The 21084-nt window shown below is 41.5% G+C and overlaps 1 protein-coding gene across 2 annotated transcripts in view; it reads left to right on the top strand.

Moving 5' to 3' along the window:
• prrc2a (proline-rich coiled-coil 2A) overlaps window positions 1–20787 on the top strand; it is a 29840-nt gene extending 9053 nt beyond the window's left edge. For both annotated transcript variants that reach the window (XM_061982635.2, XM_061982634.1), the window contains exons 3-16: window positions 1652–1829; window positions 2003–2114; window positions 2205–2286; window positions 2394–2537; window positions 3382–3623; window positions 3788–3876; window positions 6618–6769; window positions 8947–9049; window positions 9127–9256; window positions 12207–12759; window positions 13798–14051; window positions 14750–15038; window positions 15108–15330; window positions 15403–20787. In XM_061982635.2, coding sequence (XP_061838619.1) covers window positions 1652–1829; window positions 2003–2114; window positions 2205–2286; window positions 2394–2537; window positions 3382–3623; window positions 3788–3876; window positions 6618–6769; window positions 8947–9049; window positions 9127–9256; window positions 12207–12759; window positions 13798–14051; window positions 14750–15038; window positions 15108–15330; window positions 15403–18448 — 5597 coding nt within the window. In that variant the 3' untranslated portion in view covers window positions 18449–20787. The remainder of the gene's footprint in view (window positions 1–1651; window positions 1830–2002; window positions 2115–2204; window positions 2287–2393; window positions 2538–3381; window positions 3624–3787; window positions 3877–6617; window positions 6770–8946; window positions 9050–9126; window positions 9257–12206; window positions 12760–13797; window positions 14052–14749; window positions 15039–15107; window positions 15331–15402) is intronic.
• Window positions 20788–21084: the final 297 nt, after the last annotated feature.

Here is a 21084-nt window from a genome sequence, read left to right as displayed (position 1 = left end):
CGACAGTGTATGGTAGTGTTTTGCTTTACTAAGAAAACTAAAAACTAGGGGTGTCTCAATGCAACTTTCGATACTGATATAGCAGCCTTGAGTATTATCCTATACCGATATCTATCAGCACAATTCATACATACTTTAATTACTTACAAACAGGTGCATAGCACCACAAGGGATTAAGGCTAGGAGGCAGGGTGGCCCGCTGGTGTCTAGAAATTACCTCTGCGCACCACCGATGCGGTCCGCCGCAGGACAGCATTGCACTTCTGTGCGACTAGATCTCCGCTACCACGCTGAATGCCTCACCTTTTTGTCTGTTTTAGGAAGACGAGTTCTGCACTTGAATGTGTAATGTGGGAAATCAGTACACAGCCATTCTGACCAGAACAGGACATTTTAACACACAGGGAGACCTATTGCGCAAGACAAACTTTTTTTAACTATTGGTATCTGTTTTTGTACATTTGGGAACTGCATTAGTCCCAAAAATTTAAATCAAACCATGGAGGCAATGGCGGAGATTTTTATAAACCAATCCTGCCTTCCTTCATACATCTTTCAAACGTGCCGTTTGCAATTTGCCCAATTTTACCTGTTAGTGACGTTTTACCCGAAGAGCTTTGTGCAAGTCCGACATAGTCATTAAGCTCCTTCTTTTTTTCTATCTTGTTGTAGGGCAGACTGGCTCGTACATGCACATGCGTCCTCTGCCGTTACCATTTCTAATAGAAAGTAGCCTATATTTGAAACTTATATTGGTCAGTTTTTTGACTTTACGAAAGCCACTCGGCCGACATCGCTCTTACTACTTGCTTTTTGTACTCATCTACAGTTATGACGTGGGCTCTGCATGCTGGATCCGCTCGCTGCTGGATGTAATTGCTGGAGCGTAGCCTGTAGTGGACTGCGAATGCTAATATTTAGCATTTTTGATGCATGCCAATATAATCCGATACATGTTTTTTGGTTGATAACAGACCAATATTCATATCTGATCAGAACCCCTAATAAAAACTCTTTTACCAATCTCATTACAATAAATTATGGGTAATTTCGCCTCACTGGAGCGTTTTTGTTGTTTGGAAATGTGCGTTATCAGATTTATGTGTGACGTCATAATTCCTAATGTTGGCCCGATAATTGTCTGCACCCATAATTTTCAGTTAATACAGATGTGCAAAAAGGAGGAATATAGTGTAGCATCTTAAAAGTTAATTTTATTAGTTCAAGTTGTTTGCCACATTGACCAACATTTTGCACAACATTTATCCGTTTTTTGTCAGCTGACCCAGAGCTTTGCTTTTATAAAGTTGGTGACTTGTGCTTGATCCCTAGTCTAGATTATTTAGGGCCTGGCCATTTGTTCCAAGCAGCTGTCCTATACGTCTGAAATGTACCCTCTAACACTTAACACTTAAGTGCAGCTTTGTGCAGCTGCATTTTTCTACCCTCTGGAAACAAAAGTGTTAGATATTCAGCACAATACATTTTTTCTAATTCAAAAGTATTTTCTTTACCTTTTATAGAGTTCCACAGAACATCACATCCATTTACACAACTTTGTACAACCTGTACATTTGTATGACATGATGATTAAGGTCTTATATTGTTTCCCATACTCCCTCCTAATAAATGGTCTCTGTTTTTTTATCAGTTCCCCCCCGCCATGGCTTGCAGTCTCTCGGTAAAGTTGCTTCTGCCCGGCGTATGCCACCCCCTGCCAATTTGCCAAGTCTGAAGGCAGAGAATAAAGGCAACGATCCCAACGTCTCGCTCGTTCCCAAAGACGGCACAGGATGGGCAAGCAAACAGGAACAAGCAGACCCAAAGAGGTACACTGCTTTGTAATATATACTTATTTCAATGTTGTGCTTGCACTGATTAACCTTCATTTTGAGTAACACCAAACCTTTAAGATTCAATTTTATTGTAGTTACTATTTGTGTCCTTTTGTAATATCTGTCCTTAGTTTTTGTTTTCATTCTTCTTCTCATTTTCCCCCCAGTACCGATGCGTTGTCAGCACCGCAGCAGGAACCGCAGCAGCCTGTGGCTTCACAGACGCCTGCACCCACCCGCCCGAAAACCCCACCAGCTTCAGAGGTGCCAACAGTCACAGTAAGATAAATCCAAGAACTTATTAACTCTTCCTGACTGTTGATCTGGGTAGCAGTTGACTTGTATCTTCTGTGTGCGCACCCTACTCAGGCTACCGCCGCAGTTTCAACCCAGGCCGTAGGGGCAAGGTCCTGGGCACAGGCCAGTGTTACACTTGGAGTACAAGGGGATGGTGGGTTTTCATCTTTGTATCACTGAAGCATTTTTAAGTATACACTTTTTATTTCACGATTGTCACCGTCTTCAAAATCACAACCCCTTGTGCATTTCATTTTACAGGTGGAAAGGCATCAAACCTACCGTCGCCATTCTCTCGCGAGGAATTTCCCACCCTGCAGGCGGCTGGCGACCAGGACAAAGCTGGCAAAGAACAGGGCACTGCAGATCAGTGGTATGGGCCCGGACCAAGCCTCCGCCCCCAGAGTGAGTGATGATTGTTTAAAATCTCATTAATATCAAACCAGTGGCTCGGGATATAACAACATGAAAATTTCACATCCCGGTTTCTGTGAGACAAAATGATCATGGTTATCATTATCACGGTATTGTTAAATGTGCTCAAAAAGTACTTATACACACACTAAAGTCTTAGGACTTAAAACCCCCCTCAAATAAATAGACCCACAGTTAGAAAGCCTACTATTTTGTATGTTTTGGGATATTTGTGCTTTTTATGCTTCACTGATAAGAGTGTTCTGGTGGTGTGTCCTTCTCTGTTCAGCAGTACTTAAACACACCGTATAAACTCTCTGTGTCATACTCCTCTGAGTATATATCGATCACTTTATTCTAAAAGAGCACATCTTGTAGTTCATGTGCACAATTGAATATCCTAGTTGCTCAGACAGTAATGTGTTAATATAAGTTTAGATGGGGAATGTTGTTTCTAAATGGGGAAAGATGTTAATGTCCTTTGTATTCATGTTAGCATTTAAGCTAGCGCCAGTCCAGCCATGCTTTTATTAAAGTGTGGATATCAATTATGTTTTTTTGATCATTTAAATTTAAAACTGTAATTCTTACAGTCTGTATTTTTACCGCGGTTATGGCACAACAAGTCTAGAACCATTTTGGTTATTTCAGTGATTACTCCATTACAAACTGTAGGTTGTTCTCAGCTGAATAAAAAAAAATAGTTGCACAAATGTTCAAGATGATCAAAATAATGTTTGTATTTACAAAGTAGTCGCTCTGCTAAAGTTTTACGGTTGTTTTCCGCAACTCTACTGTGTTGTGTGTCACCATGAAGATTCTGTTCTCTCTGCAGACGTTACAAGTTGGCGGGACGGTGGGGGCCGAGGCCTGGCACCCACCCTCTCTGGGGAGGGGGCGGCAGAGGGTGGCAATGGTGGGGCTCTAGTGATGGATGGGGCAGCCGGGGTCCCACCTCAGAACTTGCAGTCCCAAGTGCCACCTAGGAACCCTCCCGCAGGCAGCCCCGCCCTGACCTTGCCTCAGCCCGCTGTTGGGCCTGGGTTCTCCCAATTCCGAGGAATCCTGCCACCATTCGTAGGTTTCCTTTTACTGTCCATGTTATTTTTCTAACAAATATTTAGATTTCTGTTCTACAGTTATAAATGTCTTAATTCTGTTGGTAATTTCAGGGTACAATTGGGGTATATACTGTAGATGTGCCTGAACTGGATTGTTTCTTCTTCTTTTTTTTTTTCTAGATGTATCCACCTTATTTACCTTTCCCGGCAAATTATGGTCCTCAAGGCCCCTACAGGTTCCCACCTCCCGGAGAAGGACAAGTTCCAAGGTACACATACATTTGCAAGTGTAATTGTTAGGATTGTCCCAAAACAACGTTTTTCATTTCTGATATGATACAGATATTGCAGCCCTGAAGATTGGCTGATACCAACAATGATCTGATGCTTGAATAATATAAACTATGCTTTTGTGAACTTTTTCTATTGTGGAGTGCATGATCAAGTAGGGCTGTGTGATTATATGATCTTGATCAATGGTCGTGAATAATTTCAAGTCGATTACTGTGATCAGCTGTAGATGTATTGACTCAATCAAACATGGTGGAAATGTCCACGATAACAGCCAATTTAGAGTCGACCATTTCCAATCCATTTCCGGTTGTAATTTGCCACAAAAGTAAATAGAATTATTGAACTTGGAGCCAAAAAACGCAAAGCTGAGGACAAATAAATGTCAACCAGTCTTTGAGTTATCTTCTGAAGGTAAAGCTAATGAGGGGAAAAAACGAAGTCAACGTCAGTTGTGTGGCGGTTGTTTGGATCGCCAAAGTCATGTGTACGAGGTACAACACAACCAGCCAAACAACAAATGTGTGTAGTCGTTTAAAAGATACCACCCAAAATATTATTCTGAAACCGTAAAAAAACGAGCAGAATCTGCACAGCTCGCCATACTTCCAGCACATGTAGCATTTTAGCAGTTGAACCGCTACTACCAGTCCAACTATTTCACCTTCAAACTAGCTAAGTTATTAAAGATGATGCACTTTGGCAGTTAGCAATGATTTTATGTATATAGCATCATAATTTGAAAATGGTAAGGTTTACATTTTAAAACATCTTTTAATCATCAATGGGGAACCTTTATTTTGGGTCTTGCATCACTGCCAAATACTCAGGACTGTAAAAAAAGTTAATTGTGTTATTTGATGTTTCTGCATTTGTTTTACTATTGAGTAAAACTTTTAAATATTTTTCCATGTTCATTTTATTTAATTTGCTTCATTTACTCAATATGTTAATACAATTTTGTACTAATTTCTAGTATATTTAGTCTTTATTACAGATGCATTAAAACTGGCGGCTTAGAATAATATTAAAAATTGTGATATTAATCGAGATTGGCTGATACAAAAAAATAAATCCAATAATTTTTTGCCATATCGCCCAGCACTATGATCAAGTGATACTAGTCAAACAGAATACAAGCAGCAACAGTTGCCATGGGAAAAACTGATTCATTTATTATTAGCTAATAGATTACATACATTTTAACCTGAAAGAAAATAATATCCTACAATGGAATAACATTTTTAAACTCTACATCCTGGTACGAATGCAGTTTCCGCCATCCTAGTCACTGGCGTGAATAAATTAATGTAGCTTACCACCCCCATAGTGTGAATTAATAATGGGTTCCCTATAGAGATGGGTACTGTTCACATTTGAACTGATACAGTGCTAATTCTCGGTATGTGACAAATGATACCGGTTACTCAATAGTACCAAATTTCTGTACTTTTGTGTGAGTAATAAATGTTAATTGGTTGATGATAACATAATTGTTTTTTTTATATTTGATAATAACATTTATTTATTTTATGTAAGATTAAAAATTTAGTTAATTATCATTTCATAACTGCTATCCATGTGTCTGTTTTCGTAGTACATATAATATAAAATATATATAATATAATATAATCTCATTTGCAATTCAGTTGCACTTCCAAGACATTAGATTGCAGTCTCAGGATATCTCAGAGCCGTGTATAAAGAGAGTATGGCCAACTTGGTTTCAAAGTTGAAAGCAAATATGGCGCTCTGTAGTCCCGTGAGGGTTTTTTGACCAATCAGAGAGAGTATGGCCAGAGGATCTCCAAAATGATTGGTCAAAAAACCCTGACAACAGGGTGTCATGTTTGCTTCCAAGTTGGCCATACTCTCTCTATACACGGCTTTGAGCTATCTAGAAGTAGCTTTTTCCTTAAAGTTTAGTGTGTTGTGTTGCACCCTACAAAGTGTTAATACTGTAAGTATTGTGCTTATTACACACCATCTGTAACATTAATATTAGTTGTTGTTTCATTACCAAACTTGGGGTTGTTGAAATAGCCATGTAAAATTGCTAATGCTAATAGTAGCCTGTCTCTGGCAAATCCAATGCCATAGAAATTAACATCAATCTAGCGCATTTTGGACGACTGGAGCCTTATTTTAAGTATGAGCGTTTTCTACAAAGCATACTTGCTTTTTTGGTGTTGAAAATTGCAACATTACTTCCTTTGAGTGCTGCTAGAGTGATTGTTTCCTTGAGCCGGTGTTTAGTCTGCAACCGGATGTGACGAGTCTGCAGCTGGACGCGGCGTCACGTGCAACAAAAGTATCAAAATTTGGCACCGTTTGATTTTACGTGAATTGAGCACTACCAACAGAATTCAGTTGGTGTCTATAAAAGTACCGAATTTCGTAACTATCTCTAGTTCTCTGTGTAACGTGCGTGAATCACTAGAAAAGCGTGCTTTACAAATCTAATACCGGTACATTAATAATATTATTATTATCATTATGGCCTAAATCCACATTGCGATATACTGTATATCACAATGTATTCTTTGGTATCTAAATTATAATAGAACTATCTCAAAACACGGTGCCATTTTTCTTATACAGTATGTGTATCATTATTGCATAATGCACCGTAAAAGGGTTATTGAAAAGTGCGTATAATATATAAATAATGTATTTGTGATGTTGATAATGTAAGTGTGGTACTGTCTTTCTCTCTCAGGTTCTCTCGGTCGCAGGGTGGTCCTGACAGTAGGTCCCAGATTCGTCCACGAGACACAGGTGGAGAGGTGGTCAAACGACCCTCCATCCTCAAGCAGGATGACCTAAAGGAGCTTGATGAGCTGGATCACGATGGAGATGAGGGCTGGGCAGGTCAGACCGCACTCATTCAATAATATACTACTGACAGAATATTATATTGTGTATTATATGATATGGAACATTTGAATATAACTAAAAGTACTGTATTTAACATGTATTTGCTCAAATAAACAGAAGTCCAAACAAATACGCTCTACCCTCAAAACTATGAATGGGTGCTGAATTTTCAAAAAAAATATTAATAAATGTGTACAAAGGTACAGGACAGCACTCCAATTATAATGTTTATTACCACACAAATGTTTTGGGTGAGGTACAAGCAACAAGAGTTTGTTGATTGTACACACAAACTACAAATGTTCATTTGGCAATAAACGCTATAATTGGAGTTCTGTCTTTTACATATTTTTTATTATATTAGCTACATTAAAACTGCTGTATGTCACGGTTCGCTAGATGCTTAAAGGGTGCTCGCGTTTGATGATTGTGACCAGCACTTTTCCAAGTTCAAACCTTCAGGATACCCACAACCAACCCTTTAAAACACCATTAGTATAGCAATACGCCAAATTTTGGCCACCAAAAAGGGCCCAAATTGCAATTTTCAACTTTTGGTCAAAATACTTTTATCAACACTGCAGAAACAGGATGTTGTGATGACATAAGCAGGACGCACATGCTTGTCTGTAGTGGAGCAAAGGCAAAATGTCTGCAGTGTGGACATACTTCAATATATTCGAGAAAGACATCGAGCTGCAAAACGTGCAATGTGGAAGGTAGTAGCAAGTGGGTTGCGTGCGTGCGTGCGCACGCTTTAGTTCCAAATAAATATTGTTTCTTAAAGGAGGGAAATTGACGTGTGCGCTGTCCCGTATTTGCTTACATGTTATGTACATTGCGTAAGTTGTTTGCATAAGTAAGACGAAAAATCAAGCTAATGTTGATCCACGCTCATATCCATATTTCCTCTACTTAACAGCCATAAAACGAACCCTCCCAAATACTGTATATGACACTATACATGTTAATTCATACATTATATATATTAAAAAAATTGACCTAAAAACAATTTTTAAGGTGTGACGACTTGTATTTTATTTTGTAGCCTTGTTCATTTACGGTCAACTTCCTTTGTTTTTACTATTACTTTATACACTTCACTCTTGCTCCTGATGGGTGCTGGTTAGCGCCTTGCATGGCAGCTCCCGCCATCAGTGAGTGAATGTGTGTGTGAATGGGTGAATGTGGAAATAGTCAACTTCCTTTGTTTTTACTATTACTTTATACACTTCACTCTTGCTCCTGATGGGTGCTGGTTAGCGCCTTGCATGGCAGCTCCCGCCATCAGTGAGTGAATGTGTGTGTGAATGGGTGAATGTGGAAATAGTGTCAAAGCGCTTTGAGTACCTTGAAGGTAGAAAAGCGCTATACAAGTATAACCCATTCATTTATCATTTATTGAACTGTACTTACAAGTGATGTCGAGGCAACATTGGGGCCACATTGGGACCTGTGCGCATTTACACTGGAGACTGATAAAGATCACATTTTACTTGCGGTGTAATAAGTCTGCTGAAACTAAATCAGGTTTTCGAAAAAATCTGATTTAGGCAACTTTGGCCTGCATTGTAAAGGTGGTTTTTGATGGATAAATATTGCGTAATTGCAATGCTTTGAGTTTAGTGAGGGTAGTATACAGTCATAGCCATAAATGCAATAGTAATATTTGGCATAATTATTTATTTCGTTTTTCGGCCTTGCGGTTTCCTCATTTTCTCTTTTACCAAGAATTTTCATTTCGGTGCACCCCTGTGAATACTGTATACATTACATACATTAATTAGTGTATACTTAGACAAACTAGCTGAATTGCGTTGCTTGACACGTTTTAGGGATTTTGAGACATTTTACGCTGTCGAGTGGTAATTATGGAAAACATTTTTATGAAATTATTATTGATGATGGATTATTCCTCATTGGCACGTTAATTTTGACAGCCCTATTTAAAATATATAAAATCTGATTTACCTCTGCATTTCACAAATATAATAAAACAAATCTGTGGCTTTGCCCTTGGTATTTAAGTAATTTGTCTGTTATGTTTTGAAAATCTGTCATTTCACATTGTAATCATTAATGCAATATATTGTTCAGCCCTACTTTGACCTGCCATTTGGTTGGCTCATGAAATGCATGCATGACCCTATGTCTATTTTTGGGTTTAACAGGGGCACATGAGGAGATCGACTACTCCGCCAAGTTGAAGTTTAGTGATGATGAAGGCGATGATGAGGGTGAAGATGACACAACCGAGAGCAAGAATGACTCAAAGTCAGTTTGTAGCCAACCGACTCCAAATGTTAATGTTACAGTTTATCAACTGCATTTTATATTTGTTGATGCTTTAGTGAGCAGCAAAAACCCCAGGAGGCTCCCTCTGCAATCTCATGCTCTCGTGCCTCAGACAGCAGTGGAGATAACCGTCACACGCCTCCATCAAACACTGACGGTGACCCCCAGACTTCCTCCAACTACCAGGTAGTTTGATAACGAGCAGCAAATTTACCGGCTGTCTTGAGTCTTTCAGCAGTTCTTAGTGCCAAGTAATTACAATGTTTAAACCATTTTTATTTTTTATTTTTATGTACAATTCTTTAAGTTTTAGTTGTAATTATTTGTAGTACTGTAATATTGAGGTTTGTAAGGCTTAACAGAGTTGACAAAAAGGCCCAATATACCACATTAGACTCATGGATAGATTAGTGTATGTCTGTGTTTGTAAGTGTAGTAGATCGTTGTGATTTAGTATGGCTGACTATGCCTGCCTGTATACAGGAGGGCAGGCTTGAACTGGGTGGTCACTGGTAGCAGTACCCCCCGCAACTCCACCTGGGCCACTCTTTGGACAGAGGCCTCACTCTTTTTACCGATAGGCTGTCCTACTGACTAGGCCTCTTCAACATACTTTCTAGGATTTCCCACCCGTGGGCGAGCTATACATTATACGATCAGGGAAATAATTATTTGATTCCTAGCTGATTTACCCCTTTTCTAAAAACATGAACAGTAGATCATTTTGATGGTAAGTTTGTTTCAACAGAGAGACATTACCCCCAAAATCCCCAAAAATGTAAATAAAGCCTATAATTTATTTATTTGATTGAGTAAAATAAGTATTAGATCCTCTACCAACCATCAAGAAAACTGATAACATCGCGATGCATCACAATTGGGATGTTGACCATTCTGACTCAATGGACAAAGGTTCAGTAATAAATATGAATATCCACACAGTGCGACAACACTGTCAGGAATAGATATGAGTGGGTAGATAGTAAATGTTAAATGGAAGTGAATAAACACAACGTTTATTCTGGTTCACAACTTTTAATCATCTGCTGCACAAAGGAAAAAACGGAAAAACTCAATCCCCACTTCCCGACCACAAACACTGCGCATGCGTTAACCCAGTATATGGAGAAACATGTTAACAGTAGATACTATGAGTGCTCAAAAAAATAGATTTTTATTTATTCCGATTCTAAATATACCAATTCTAAATCGATTAATAATTCTAGAGAATCGATTTAATATATATACAGGGCTGTACGATTACGGTAGCTTATTCACTAGTAACACCAGTGCTACTAAATGAAAACAATTAGTAGCACAGAAAAAACATTTGGCAATATGAAATGTTTTAATTGTCACAATTTTATTATAAACACTCAAAACAACATAGACATGTGCATACACAAACACAATGCCATCGTAAGGCCTATTGTAACACTCAAACACAATACGCTCAATACATTGTTGATGCACCTTTGGCAGCAATGACAGCCTCAAGTCTTTTTGAAAACGATGCCACAAGCTTAGCACAACTATCTTTGGGCAGTTTTGCCCATTCATTTTTGCAGCACCTCTCAAGCTCATCAGGTTGGATGGGAAGTGTTGGTTTTCATCCAGGATGTCTCCGTACATTGCTGCATTCATCTTAGTCTAGTCAGGGAAGTGACCACTTTGTCAGACCTACAGCATTCCTCTGTGGAAGGACAACCACCTCTGCAGTAAACCACCAATAAGGCCTGTATGATTGAGTGGCCAGACGGAAGCCATTTCTTGGTAAAGAGTTTGCCAAAATGCTGCTGAAAGACTTTCAGACCATGAGGAAACACATTTCTCTGGTCTGAGGAGACAAAGATTGAACTCTTTAGGGTGAATGCCAGGCACCGCTCGTCACCAGGCCAATACCATCCTTACAGTTGAATCATGGTGGTGGCAGCATCTTGCTGTGGGGATGGTTTTCTTTCCCTCGTCAGGATAGAGAGAAAGATAAATGCAGCAATGTACTGACACATCCTGGATGAAACTCAACGCTTCCCATTCAATCTGATGGTGCTTGAGAGGTGCTGCAAAGAGGAACCTGTCCAAAGATAAGTGTGCCAAGCTTGTGGCATTGTATTCAAAAAGACTTGAGGCTGTAATTGCTGCCAAAGGTGCATCAACAACGTATTGAGCAAAGGGTCTAAATACTTATGTATATGTGTTTTATTTTTAATAAATTTGCAAAAAAAAATTGTATTAGTTTTTTCCTGTCAATATGGTGTGTTCAACATAAATCAAACCATATATATGTATTTTTTTCTTTTTTAAATCAATATTGGATTAAAACAAAGCAATTATTGATATATGAATCGTACGTCAGCAGCCATATATAAGTCGTACGTCAGCAGCCAAGAGCTTTTGTAACCTGTAACTTGTTGTATTATAATTTATATACCAAATAATATACTACTAGAATCGCGTTGAGTCGAGAATAGGTTCTGAATTGAGTTGTCACCCCAAGAATCTGAATTAAATTGAATTATTGGCCTCATCTGACCACAATTGTTGTGGTCAGATGAGGCCATACTTAAGCTTGTTGGCACTAACTTGCTGTCTTTGGAGGGCAGACTAAATGTTGAGTGTGACCCTAGAACGCCATCTCTACTGTCAAACATGGAGGCTGAACATTTGAGGTGTCAAGGGAAATCCTCAAAACCTTTAGGATTTGGCAAGTAATTGTAAATAGATGAAGGGGTACGTCCTTCCAGAGATGGGTGCATCCCCGTTGACAGACAAAAAGAAACATCTGACCTCTGTGCCAACCAACCAAGTTTTGCTATAGAATACTAAGTGATGTTTTGCTTGAAAATTACATACCGGTACTTATTTTACTCAATCAAATACAAAAATTATATATAATCTTGTTTTCTGGATATATTTATTTTGCCTCTCTGGTTAAATAAACCTACCATCAACAGTATATTGATTGTTTATAAGAGGGTCAATTTAAATCATCTGTTGGGAAACAAGTACTTACTTACGTTTTTTAATTAGTAGTTTATTTTATCTTTTGGGTAAAAAACGTATTCTTGGCATAACTGCAAAGATGTTTAATGATAAAAACTCAATAGAAGTAATTATTTTAACACACTTTTTTCAGGACCGTTCCCTTAACCAGAATGCCTCATCAGGCTCCGGACATCCTGGCCACACACAGCATCACCCTGCAGCAGGTGGCCCGACCCCTCCTCCGCAGCCTGGACTTCTGGTCCATGGGGTGCCGGCAGATGATGAGGATGAGACATGGCGTCAGCGCAGGAAACAATCTTCCACCGAGATCTCTGCTGCAGTAGAGCGAGCTCGTCGACGTCGTGAGGAGGAAGAACGGCGAATGGAGGAGGAGAGGCGTGCTGCGTGTGCGGAAAAGTTGAAAAGGCTGGATGAGAAGCAGCAGCAGCAACAACAAAGCAGCAACGCAGGAGGAAGTGGGAACAATAAAACACCCAGCCTTGATGGAAATTCTGCGACTGCCACAACCGGCAGCATTAGTCCATCCTTGTCAGCTTCTGCATCTTCCCCCAACATCAGCCAGCCGCCATCCCCATGTGTTGACCCTGAAGAGCCTCCTGCACTAGCTGTGCAGCCGGGAGCAGGTCTTGGAGTTAGTGACAGACAGCGAGCGAACAGCAACAGTAGCTATGATTCCAACTCTGGTAGGTAACCATACCATAATAATGACTGTGATTGTCAATTAGGAATGGGCAAAACGGCTTAAAATTCCATGCTGCGATATACATTGCTTCTTGCGATGAACCATATATATTAGTTAAGTTAAGTTAAAGTACCAATGATTGTCACACACAAACAAGGTGTGGTGAAATGTGTCCTCTCATGTGTTCTTTAGCATATAAATTATACTGGAGCCAATTCCAATAAGCTCGGAAACACTCTTTCATCATTTTACAGCATGTTACCTTCTTGATAAAGTATCTTAATATTTACCCTTTTTATTATTTCATTATAAACGTCACAACAGTGCTGTGGGTTAAAGAGATGAAAATAAAAATATTTGTAGCGGACAATTGATAGAACAAGGATGTGTGTTTCACTATTGATACAGTATATGGATAAGATATCAAGCAACAATGGTGTGTAATGTGCTTCACTCAAGTAGTCATCATTTTAATTCAAACACTGCAAAAATTCAATTTTAAAATGAATAAATGTCTAATTTCTAGTCGGTTGCTCTTAAATTTAGGGTCTGTAAATGTACAGCCACGAACAAAATGTAATGTAATTTAGTCTTAGTAATTTCAAAATGAAACCATATGGTCAAATGTCTTTTTTTTTCTCTTGGGTATTTATGATTCTTTAACCAAGTAATGTTTTAGCCAATGACTTGATTAATCAAAGGAATTTTCAGTTGAATACTCGATTACTAAACTATTTGATCGCTGCAGCTCTAATAACGTATTTGCTACTGTAACGACTTGCTTGTGTTTTAATGTTGATGTGTAGCATTCCCGTCTTTGTGAATGACCATGTGCCTTTAATGCGGCCTGTTGCTTTCAATTTTGCGTGACGCAGCTAGATTGTGTCATCAATATGCATTATCGATTCACGATAGAGCAATAGAAATAGGATTTTTATTGTAGACTAAATTTAAATTTCCTATTCCTACTCTGAATATTTTGTATTTTGGCTTCTTTGGTTGTATTATGCTTTAAATGTTCATCTTCTTTTTGGTTCAGATGCGCAACATTGCCCTCAGCCAGCTGTGTCACAGCCACAGCCGCCTACGTTGGATATACCTTCCCCGGTAGACAAAGAAGAGACAGTCTGTACTCCTCACACTCGACCTGGAAGTGGAGGTGAAAGAGGAGCTGAACCAGTGAAGATTGACAATATCGGTGGCGGGTCAGGCCGTCAAGTAATTGGCCCTCCGGGCCCGGGTTACTCCAAGTACCAGAAGTCCCTGCCACCTCGTTTTCAGAGGCAGCAGCAGGTTTGAATGTTTTTTTTTTAAATTTTGTAATATGCACATTATTTTATTTTTATTTAGCCTTTATTTAACCAGAAAATCCCATTGAGATCAAAGATCTCTTTTCCAAGGGAGACCTGGCCAAGAGGGCAGCAGCAAGGTTACATTAAAAACAGTAAACAACACATAAAACATCAAATTTACAACATTAAAACTTGCTCACATAACACATGTGCATACAGACAAGGTAGACTGCAGTCCTTTCACAGAAGCTTTAAACTCATTCAATGTAACAAGGGTTTGAAGTTGAATATTCGATTGCAGGTTATTCCAAGCCTTCGGTGCTGAAAACCTAAATGCTTTCTTGCCCAGTTCAGTTCTTACTTTGGGGACGACAAATTGCAGAACATTCATTGAACGAAGATGTGACTTCCTTGTTTCATTAAATGATGGGTGACTAAATTGGGTGTTATGGATTCAATAAACTCTTCAATTGGTTTGATACGATCAATGCATATTTTTATTCAGTCTGTGGTTTGTACATCGAAAGGTTGTACAATGAGCAATCAAAGTTCCACAGTATAGTATTTTTTTAATGCTTAAAATATGTTAAGATGATCCTCATGCACAGCCCAGACAGTGTTGCTTGATTTACAAGTACCGGTAGCCTTCTGTGATGATACATGCATGTTTGTAACATATTCTTTCTCTATACTGATTAGGAGCAGCTACTGAAGCAGCAGCAACAGTGGCAACAGCAGCACAGTCAGACATCCCAAAGCCAGATCTCTCCCCAACCCCAAGCACCGCAGGGTCCTTCTCCAGTTTCAACTCCCCAGCCGGGGCCTGGACCTAAGCAGGGTGGACCACTGTATCAACCCAGCAGTTTAGTTCGGCCAATGCCAATGAATTTTGACCCACGCTGGATGATAATGCCCTATATGGACCCACGCATGATGCAGGGTCGTCCACCACCTATGGACTTCTATTCGGCTGGCATGCATCCATCAGGTAAGAGGATGTCCGTAGTTTTAAAACGCATTATCCAGATACGTTGTTTTAAAGAATCCTCTCTCCAAGGGCTTATTGGCCGTGAGCGGTCTGACTCAGGAGGATCTGGTTCAGACCCCTTTGACCGGCAACAGCAGCACCCAGGGCACCCTCACCGTGGTACTCCCCCAATTGATCCCAAGTTGTCCTGGGGGACCGAGGTATTCCCTGGTGGAGTGGAAGCTTGTGGGTTAAATTCTCCTCTGAGGCAGAGGCAGACATCAGAGGAAGAGGATGTGACCAAAGGGGCCAGGTATGAATACTTGAACTAAGTATTTCATGTCGCAATTGACAGTGATGTAATGTTTCTTTTTCATTGATTTAGGGGTGACACTCCTCCACATCGCATTCGAGAGGGTGGATTGGGACCCATCAAGCAACCTAACACAAGTTCTGGGCCATCGAACCAGACACCACCTCCTGTTAGTGCGGCGGGAAGCAGCCACCACCCTCATCATTACATGAGTGGTCAGGGCAACTATAACAACTTTTCCGACCAAGGTGCAAGGATGCCATCGCACCAGCAACCGCAGCAGAGAGCTGGTGAAAGGGGAGCCCACTCCCATGGCTTTACCCATCAGGATGACGTCCCAGGGCGTGGATCTCAGTCAGGCCAGTTATGGGGGACCCCACACCCTCATTATGACCGTAATGGTCGTGCAGACCACCCGGCTGTAGATGGTAACTCTCATCAACACCACCATCACAATCACCACCCTCAACAGCCTCACTACAATGTCCAACACCATAAAGCTGAGAACAGCCATGACAGGATAATTGAGAGCCTTCCAAAGAAGACCAACACTTCTCCCCCACTCCAACAATCTTCCCTTTCCTCTTCATGCTCCTCCTCTTCCTCTTCTGCTTCTACTAGAGAAGATGGCGGGGCAAAGGCCACTTTGCATCATCATCATCATCATCATCATCATTCTCACAGAGAAGGCGAAGCTGGTGTTGGGCAAAACCTTAGTGGTAGTACTGGCAATGGCAGCCATGCAAAACATGAAAAAACTGGCTCTTCATATGCTCCACATGGTGCCATGACCGCGAGCCCACCTCCCGCTCAACACGGCAGTCTCTCTCAGCCGCAGCACCATTCCCATTCGAGGTCAAACCACAGGGGAATGCGGGACCACAAAACGGAGACACATTGGGGTCCTCGCCCTGGCAGCACCAATACAGGTGGGCAGTCCTCTCACGGCAGGAGGGGGGGCAACAATGCAGGAGGTGGGAACAATTCTCGTGGTGGCGATGACTCCTCTAATGCTCCAGTGGAGCACAAGCCCAACAGTCAGACAGGAGGCGGCAATCCCAACAAACGGGCTGGTCCAATCAAGAAGCCAGTGATGAAAGAGACAAAGAAAGAGGGGGGAGAAGGTGATGGAGGAGAAAAAGGAAGCCAAGGATTCGGTAAAGCTAAAGAGAAGGATGGTGGCCAATCCACGTCAATAAAGCAGGATGCCTCCACTGCCCGTAGCACATCAGCTCAATCGGGTAAAGAAGAGCTTGCTATCACAATAAAACCAAGGAATGGAGGCAAAGAACGGCCCCCTGCAGGAGGAGGAGGTGGTGGGTCAGGTAGAGGGCCCAAAGAGGCAGACACCACTTCTTCAGGATTTTCAGGGTCCTCTTCTCGGAGGGACAGAGACCGTTCTTTTGAAAGAAGAGCTACCAATTCCCACAATCATGGCGTCTCCAACAAAGCCACCAGAGGTAGTCGGGGGCGAGGTGGAGAGTTTTACGGCCGTGGTCGTGGTTTTAGGGGTACTTACACAGCCAGTGCGGCACCTACCGTCAGCAACCGTGGCAGGATGGGTGGCAGGAGTGGCAGAGACTATCGCACACCAGTCGCTGGAAGCCACCATCACGATTCAAAGGGCGAGGGCCCTGGTGGTAGACATGGTCAAGATAGGTCCCAGCACAACCCAGCCAGAGCCAGGAATCGAAGTGAAACACGCAGTGAAGGCTCAGAGTATGAAGAAATCCCCAAAAGGAGAAGGGAGAGAGGCTCTGAGACGGGCAGCGATAGTGGGACAAGTGATCATGGTCATTTGGAAAAGGACAACACCCAGAAAGCCAATACAAAGAATGGCTTAGGTAACACCAACACTAGCAGTGGCAATATTTCGTCTGCGCCAAGAGGTTCACATGCTCGGGTTTTCACCCCGAGGGGTGTGCCATCAAGGAGGGGAAGAGGAGGTAGTAGTGGCGGAGGGAATATCTACAGGAATAGTGGCAATGTTGGTGGAACACCTGGAGGACATAGGATTGCACCCGGGTCAGCCTCTCATGTTGGGTCCTCAAGGCAGCCAAACTCAGCACGGAGGCAGCAAGCCCTGACACAAACCTTGGGGCACAAGGACTTGGGCAGGGGAGGGCTTAGTTTGGTGAAGAAAGATAAGAATGCAGATGGGAATCAAACTCAAAGTCATGTATCAAATCCTCCGCCACCATCTTTGTCTACAAATATAACTCCTACCACTCAAAAGTCCACCGACAATGGTGCTGTTTTGACCCAGCAGGCTTCAGCCAAGTCTGCTTCTATTCCCGGGGTGCCAAATTCAGTGCATCCTCCTACTAACCGCGGGTTCCCGCCAAGTGGGTTTGAGCGACCCAAACGCCGCCGCCACGCGCGTTCCCAACATCAGCAGGACAAGCCACCTCGCTTTCGGAGACTGAAGGAGCGAGAAAATGCTGCACGAATCAATGGTGGAGTGGGGGTCATCGGGGGAGGACGGCCTGCCTCTCCTTCCTTAAACTCAGTTCAGGACAGTAACGGAACCACTGTCACTACTACGCTTATTAGTAATGCCCAGAATGCCAACCACAACGCTTCGCTTCCAAGCAACAACAATAATGCTGGTGGCCACCTCAGCAATGCAAACAACCACCACCATCACCACTTTAGCCAGGGAAGCACCGGACCGACACACCCGCAGCACCACCACAGCCACGGAGCAAAGTCCCCGGACTTTACTAATCAGAACTCAGACCAGGCCAACGAGGAGTGGGAGACTGCGTCCGAGAGCAGCGACTTCACTGAGTTTCGAGACAAGGAGGGCGGAGGGAAGTCGTATTCCTCTCACCATCACCACCCCATGGGGAAGGGACTAGGTGGAGGAGGAGGAGGAGGTGTGGTCGAGCGAGAGATGGCAGGAAAGGAGCCCCAAGCTAACAAAAGAAGTTTTTCAAGCCAGCGACCTGGCATGGAGAGGCAAAACCGGAGGGTTAACGTCGGAGGAGCTGGAGGGGGAGGAAGAGGCCCTCGAGGGCCATCTGGCGGCGGCGGCGGCTCTAGTGGGACTGGAAATGGAGGTGGAAATCGTGGAGAGAAGCGAGGCAACTGGCCCTCCCCGAAGAATAGAAAGTGATAGAATATTTCAAAACATTTCAGATAAACTGCACTCACTTTAAACCCAACTCTTCCATTTTTAAACCTGTTTTGATTTTTTTTCATTGATTTATTGATTCATGTTCGCATCCCTAAACATATTAGTGCATTGTACAGTAACGGTATTTCACGTTAGCAGACCCCGCCCACCCATCAATCCGTTACCCACTCGTCCTTTTTGTGTTCATTTCCCCCTTTTTGTCCTGCTTTTCCCTGAGTTGTGCCCTCCTCGCCTCCCAAAATCTCACCGAAGCCAGTTGACACATAACAAGCCAGTTTTAAAAGGAGTTCACATACAAGCACAAAAGTTTGCGTCTTCAAACATGGGTGTGAAATGATTGTCGAAAGTAATTGGCAGAACTTAAAAATTGGGCAAACTTTTATATTCATGTACGTGTGTATATTTCTACCACACTTTGGCCTTTAGGTGGTGACTAGTAGTCTTGGTAGTTTGGCGCTACTTCTGTCACAGAGGAAAGGTGCAGCTCCTTCTTAACAGAAACAGTACCAATATACCATAGCACTCATTTTGCTTTTCATGGGAGTTTCAGTGTGTGCGTGTGCGTGCGTGTGTGCGTGTATGTTGTAACAGATGATAAAACAGCCCTCAGTTACATTTATTGTTTTGGTTCCCTGCAAGCAAGTTTGTGATAAATGTCATGTGACCTATGTACTACTGTTCCATGTCACCTCGTCACTAGTTTGTCTTTTATATATTATATATACATATATATACATATATATATGTTCTGCTGCTTGTGTATATGCTGGTTCCCCCTACCACACACACACACTTTCAGCCTGCTTTGACATTTAATTTGGAGTCCTTTTTTATAAAATAAAGGCTTTTTCAGTCACACCGTAGCGTCCCTTACCTGCCGAGGTTCTGCACTCTGCAAAAAAAAAAACTCTTTTCTTTACCCAACTTCATCATTAATAACAGCTCTTTCATCCAAAATGTCATTTTTTTTAAAATAGATGGAAAAAAATAACCATTTCGTTCTGTCTGAGGGAAAATGGAAAAAAATATTTGTCGGTTGTTTTATGGGTTATATGTTGTTATAAGCACTCCTCGTAGTAGAACAACAAACTTGGTTGCTGTATTTATGTTTTGGGGTTTAGTTTTCTTGTTTTTTGTTTTCATTTAGTTGAGCAAGTTACATGTCATGCAACAAGGGCAGGTACTCTGTCTGGGCCCAGAGTACAAAGATAGGCCGAGTATTCCAACTCCTCTGCTGTTGTGCATGCGTACGCTGCACCCCTGTGCTATTATTGGACTTCTCGCACCAAGAGAGACTACCAGGAGCTCCTTTATCTGAGGAAGGATTTTTCAAAAATGCGCGTTCTCTCAGGATGGCAGCCAAGAAGCTTTTGAATTCAGAACTACGCTGACAAGTTGACAAAATATCGCATCAACAAGAATTCACCAATCAGGAAAAAGGCTTGTAAAGTAGTCTCACACTATAAGACAAACTTGCACAGAGCTTGAATCCTGAGACCACAAGGCGAACTAAATACTCCTCTGCATCAATCCACTGCTGTAAGTTGGGGTTTTGTTTGTTTACTGACAGTAACGGTTGGAAGGCGACTTTCTGGGATGTTGCGAGTAGGGCATTTAGTGATGTGTGTTTGTGTGTGCGACTGTGATGTGTTGGGTATGTGTGTTTTTTCTGCTATCTGTTGTAAACTTGGGAAGGACTAGAGGGTGACAAGAATGGCAAGCACTTGATTGAAGCAATGTTATCAATTATACTGTTTTGTTATTTTAAAAAATACATAAGCAGTGGAGAGACTCACTGTTAGTATGGTTAACGTACAATTAACAGGCAGGTGATGCTTTATCTTTTCACTAGAACTTTCTTCAAGCATGAATACACAGCCATGTGTGCAGCTTGCCTTGCCTGTCACTGGTTTCTGCATTGGTAGCTGTATTATTAACACTGGCTCAAAGAGTCCTCCATCCCTCCTTAACTCCTGATATTGATGTGTGCATTATTTATGTACCCATGCTAAAAGAAAACAAAAAGTAGTATATTAAAAAAGTTACTCGGGAGATTGTACTGTTTCCAGCATTACTGAGGTACCTGGAGTGGTCCATTCTGTATTTTAGCATTTATGGTTTTATTAATGGAACCGTAATATACGCACATGTATGTATATTGGTATGTATCTTAAGTTTTGTCTATCCCCCAACTTACATTCCCACAAATAAATGTTGCCATTTTTAGTTCAAGGGAGCAATGTACGCGCAGAGAAGTGTCTTATTATAATAAAGTTATACAGAAAAAGGCAAAATTAAATAAACTACTTTTGATTGAATGGAACATTGAGTGGTGTCTTACTCTCTAATACTACTACAGGTCCCCGTTTTGCGTTATAAAACATTTTACCGCAAAATTATTCTTAGCCCCTTCCTGCTCTGTTATTGATTAGAGTCAATTTCATGGTCAATTTCTCCAAATATTCATACTGTAGTACTGTACCCAGTGATGCGCCACGTTAGGTTTGGGCTGTTCATTTGTAAACTGGGATTGAATTCCAGCTGTTCATGTGTCAGGAAAATATGCAATTTTAGGCTTTATCGAATTTATTTTGCACAAAAACAATTATGATCAT

Source organism: Nerophis lumbriciformis, linkage group LG21 (assembly GCF_033978685.3).
Source record: "Nerophis lumbriciformis linkage group LG21, RoL_Nlum_v2.1, whole genome shotgun sequence".
Taxonomy (NCBI): Eukaryota; Metazoa; Chordata; class Actinopteri; order Syngnathiformes; family Syngnathidae; genus Nerophis; species Nerophis lumbriciformis.
This window is presented reverse-complemented; position numbering and strand designations above follow the sequence as displayed.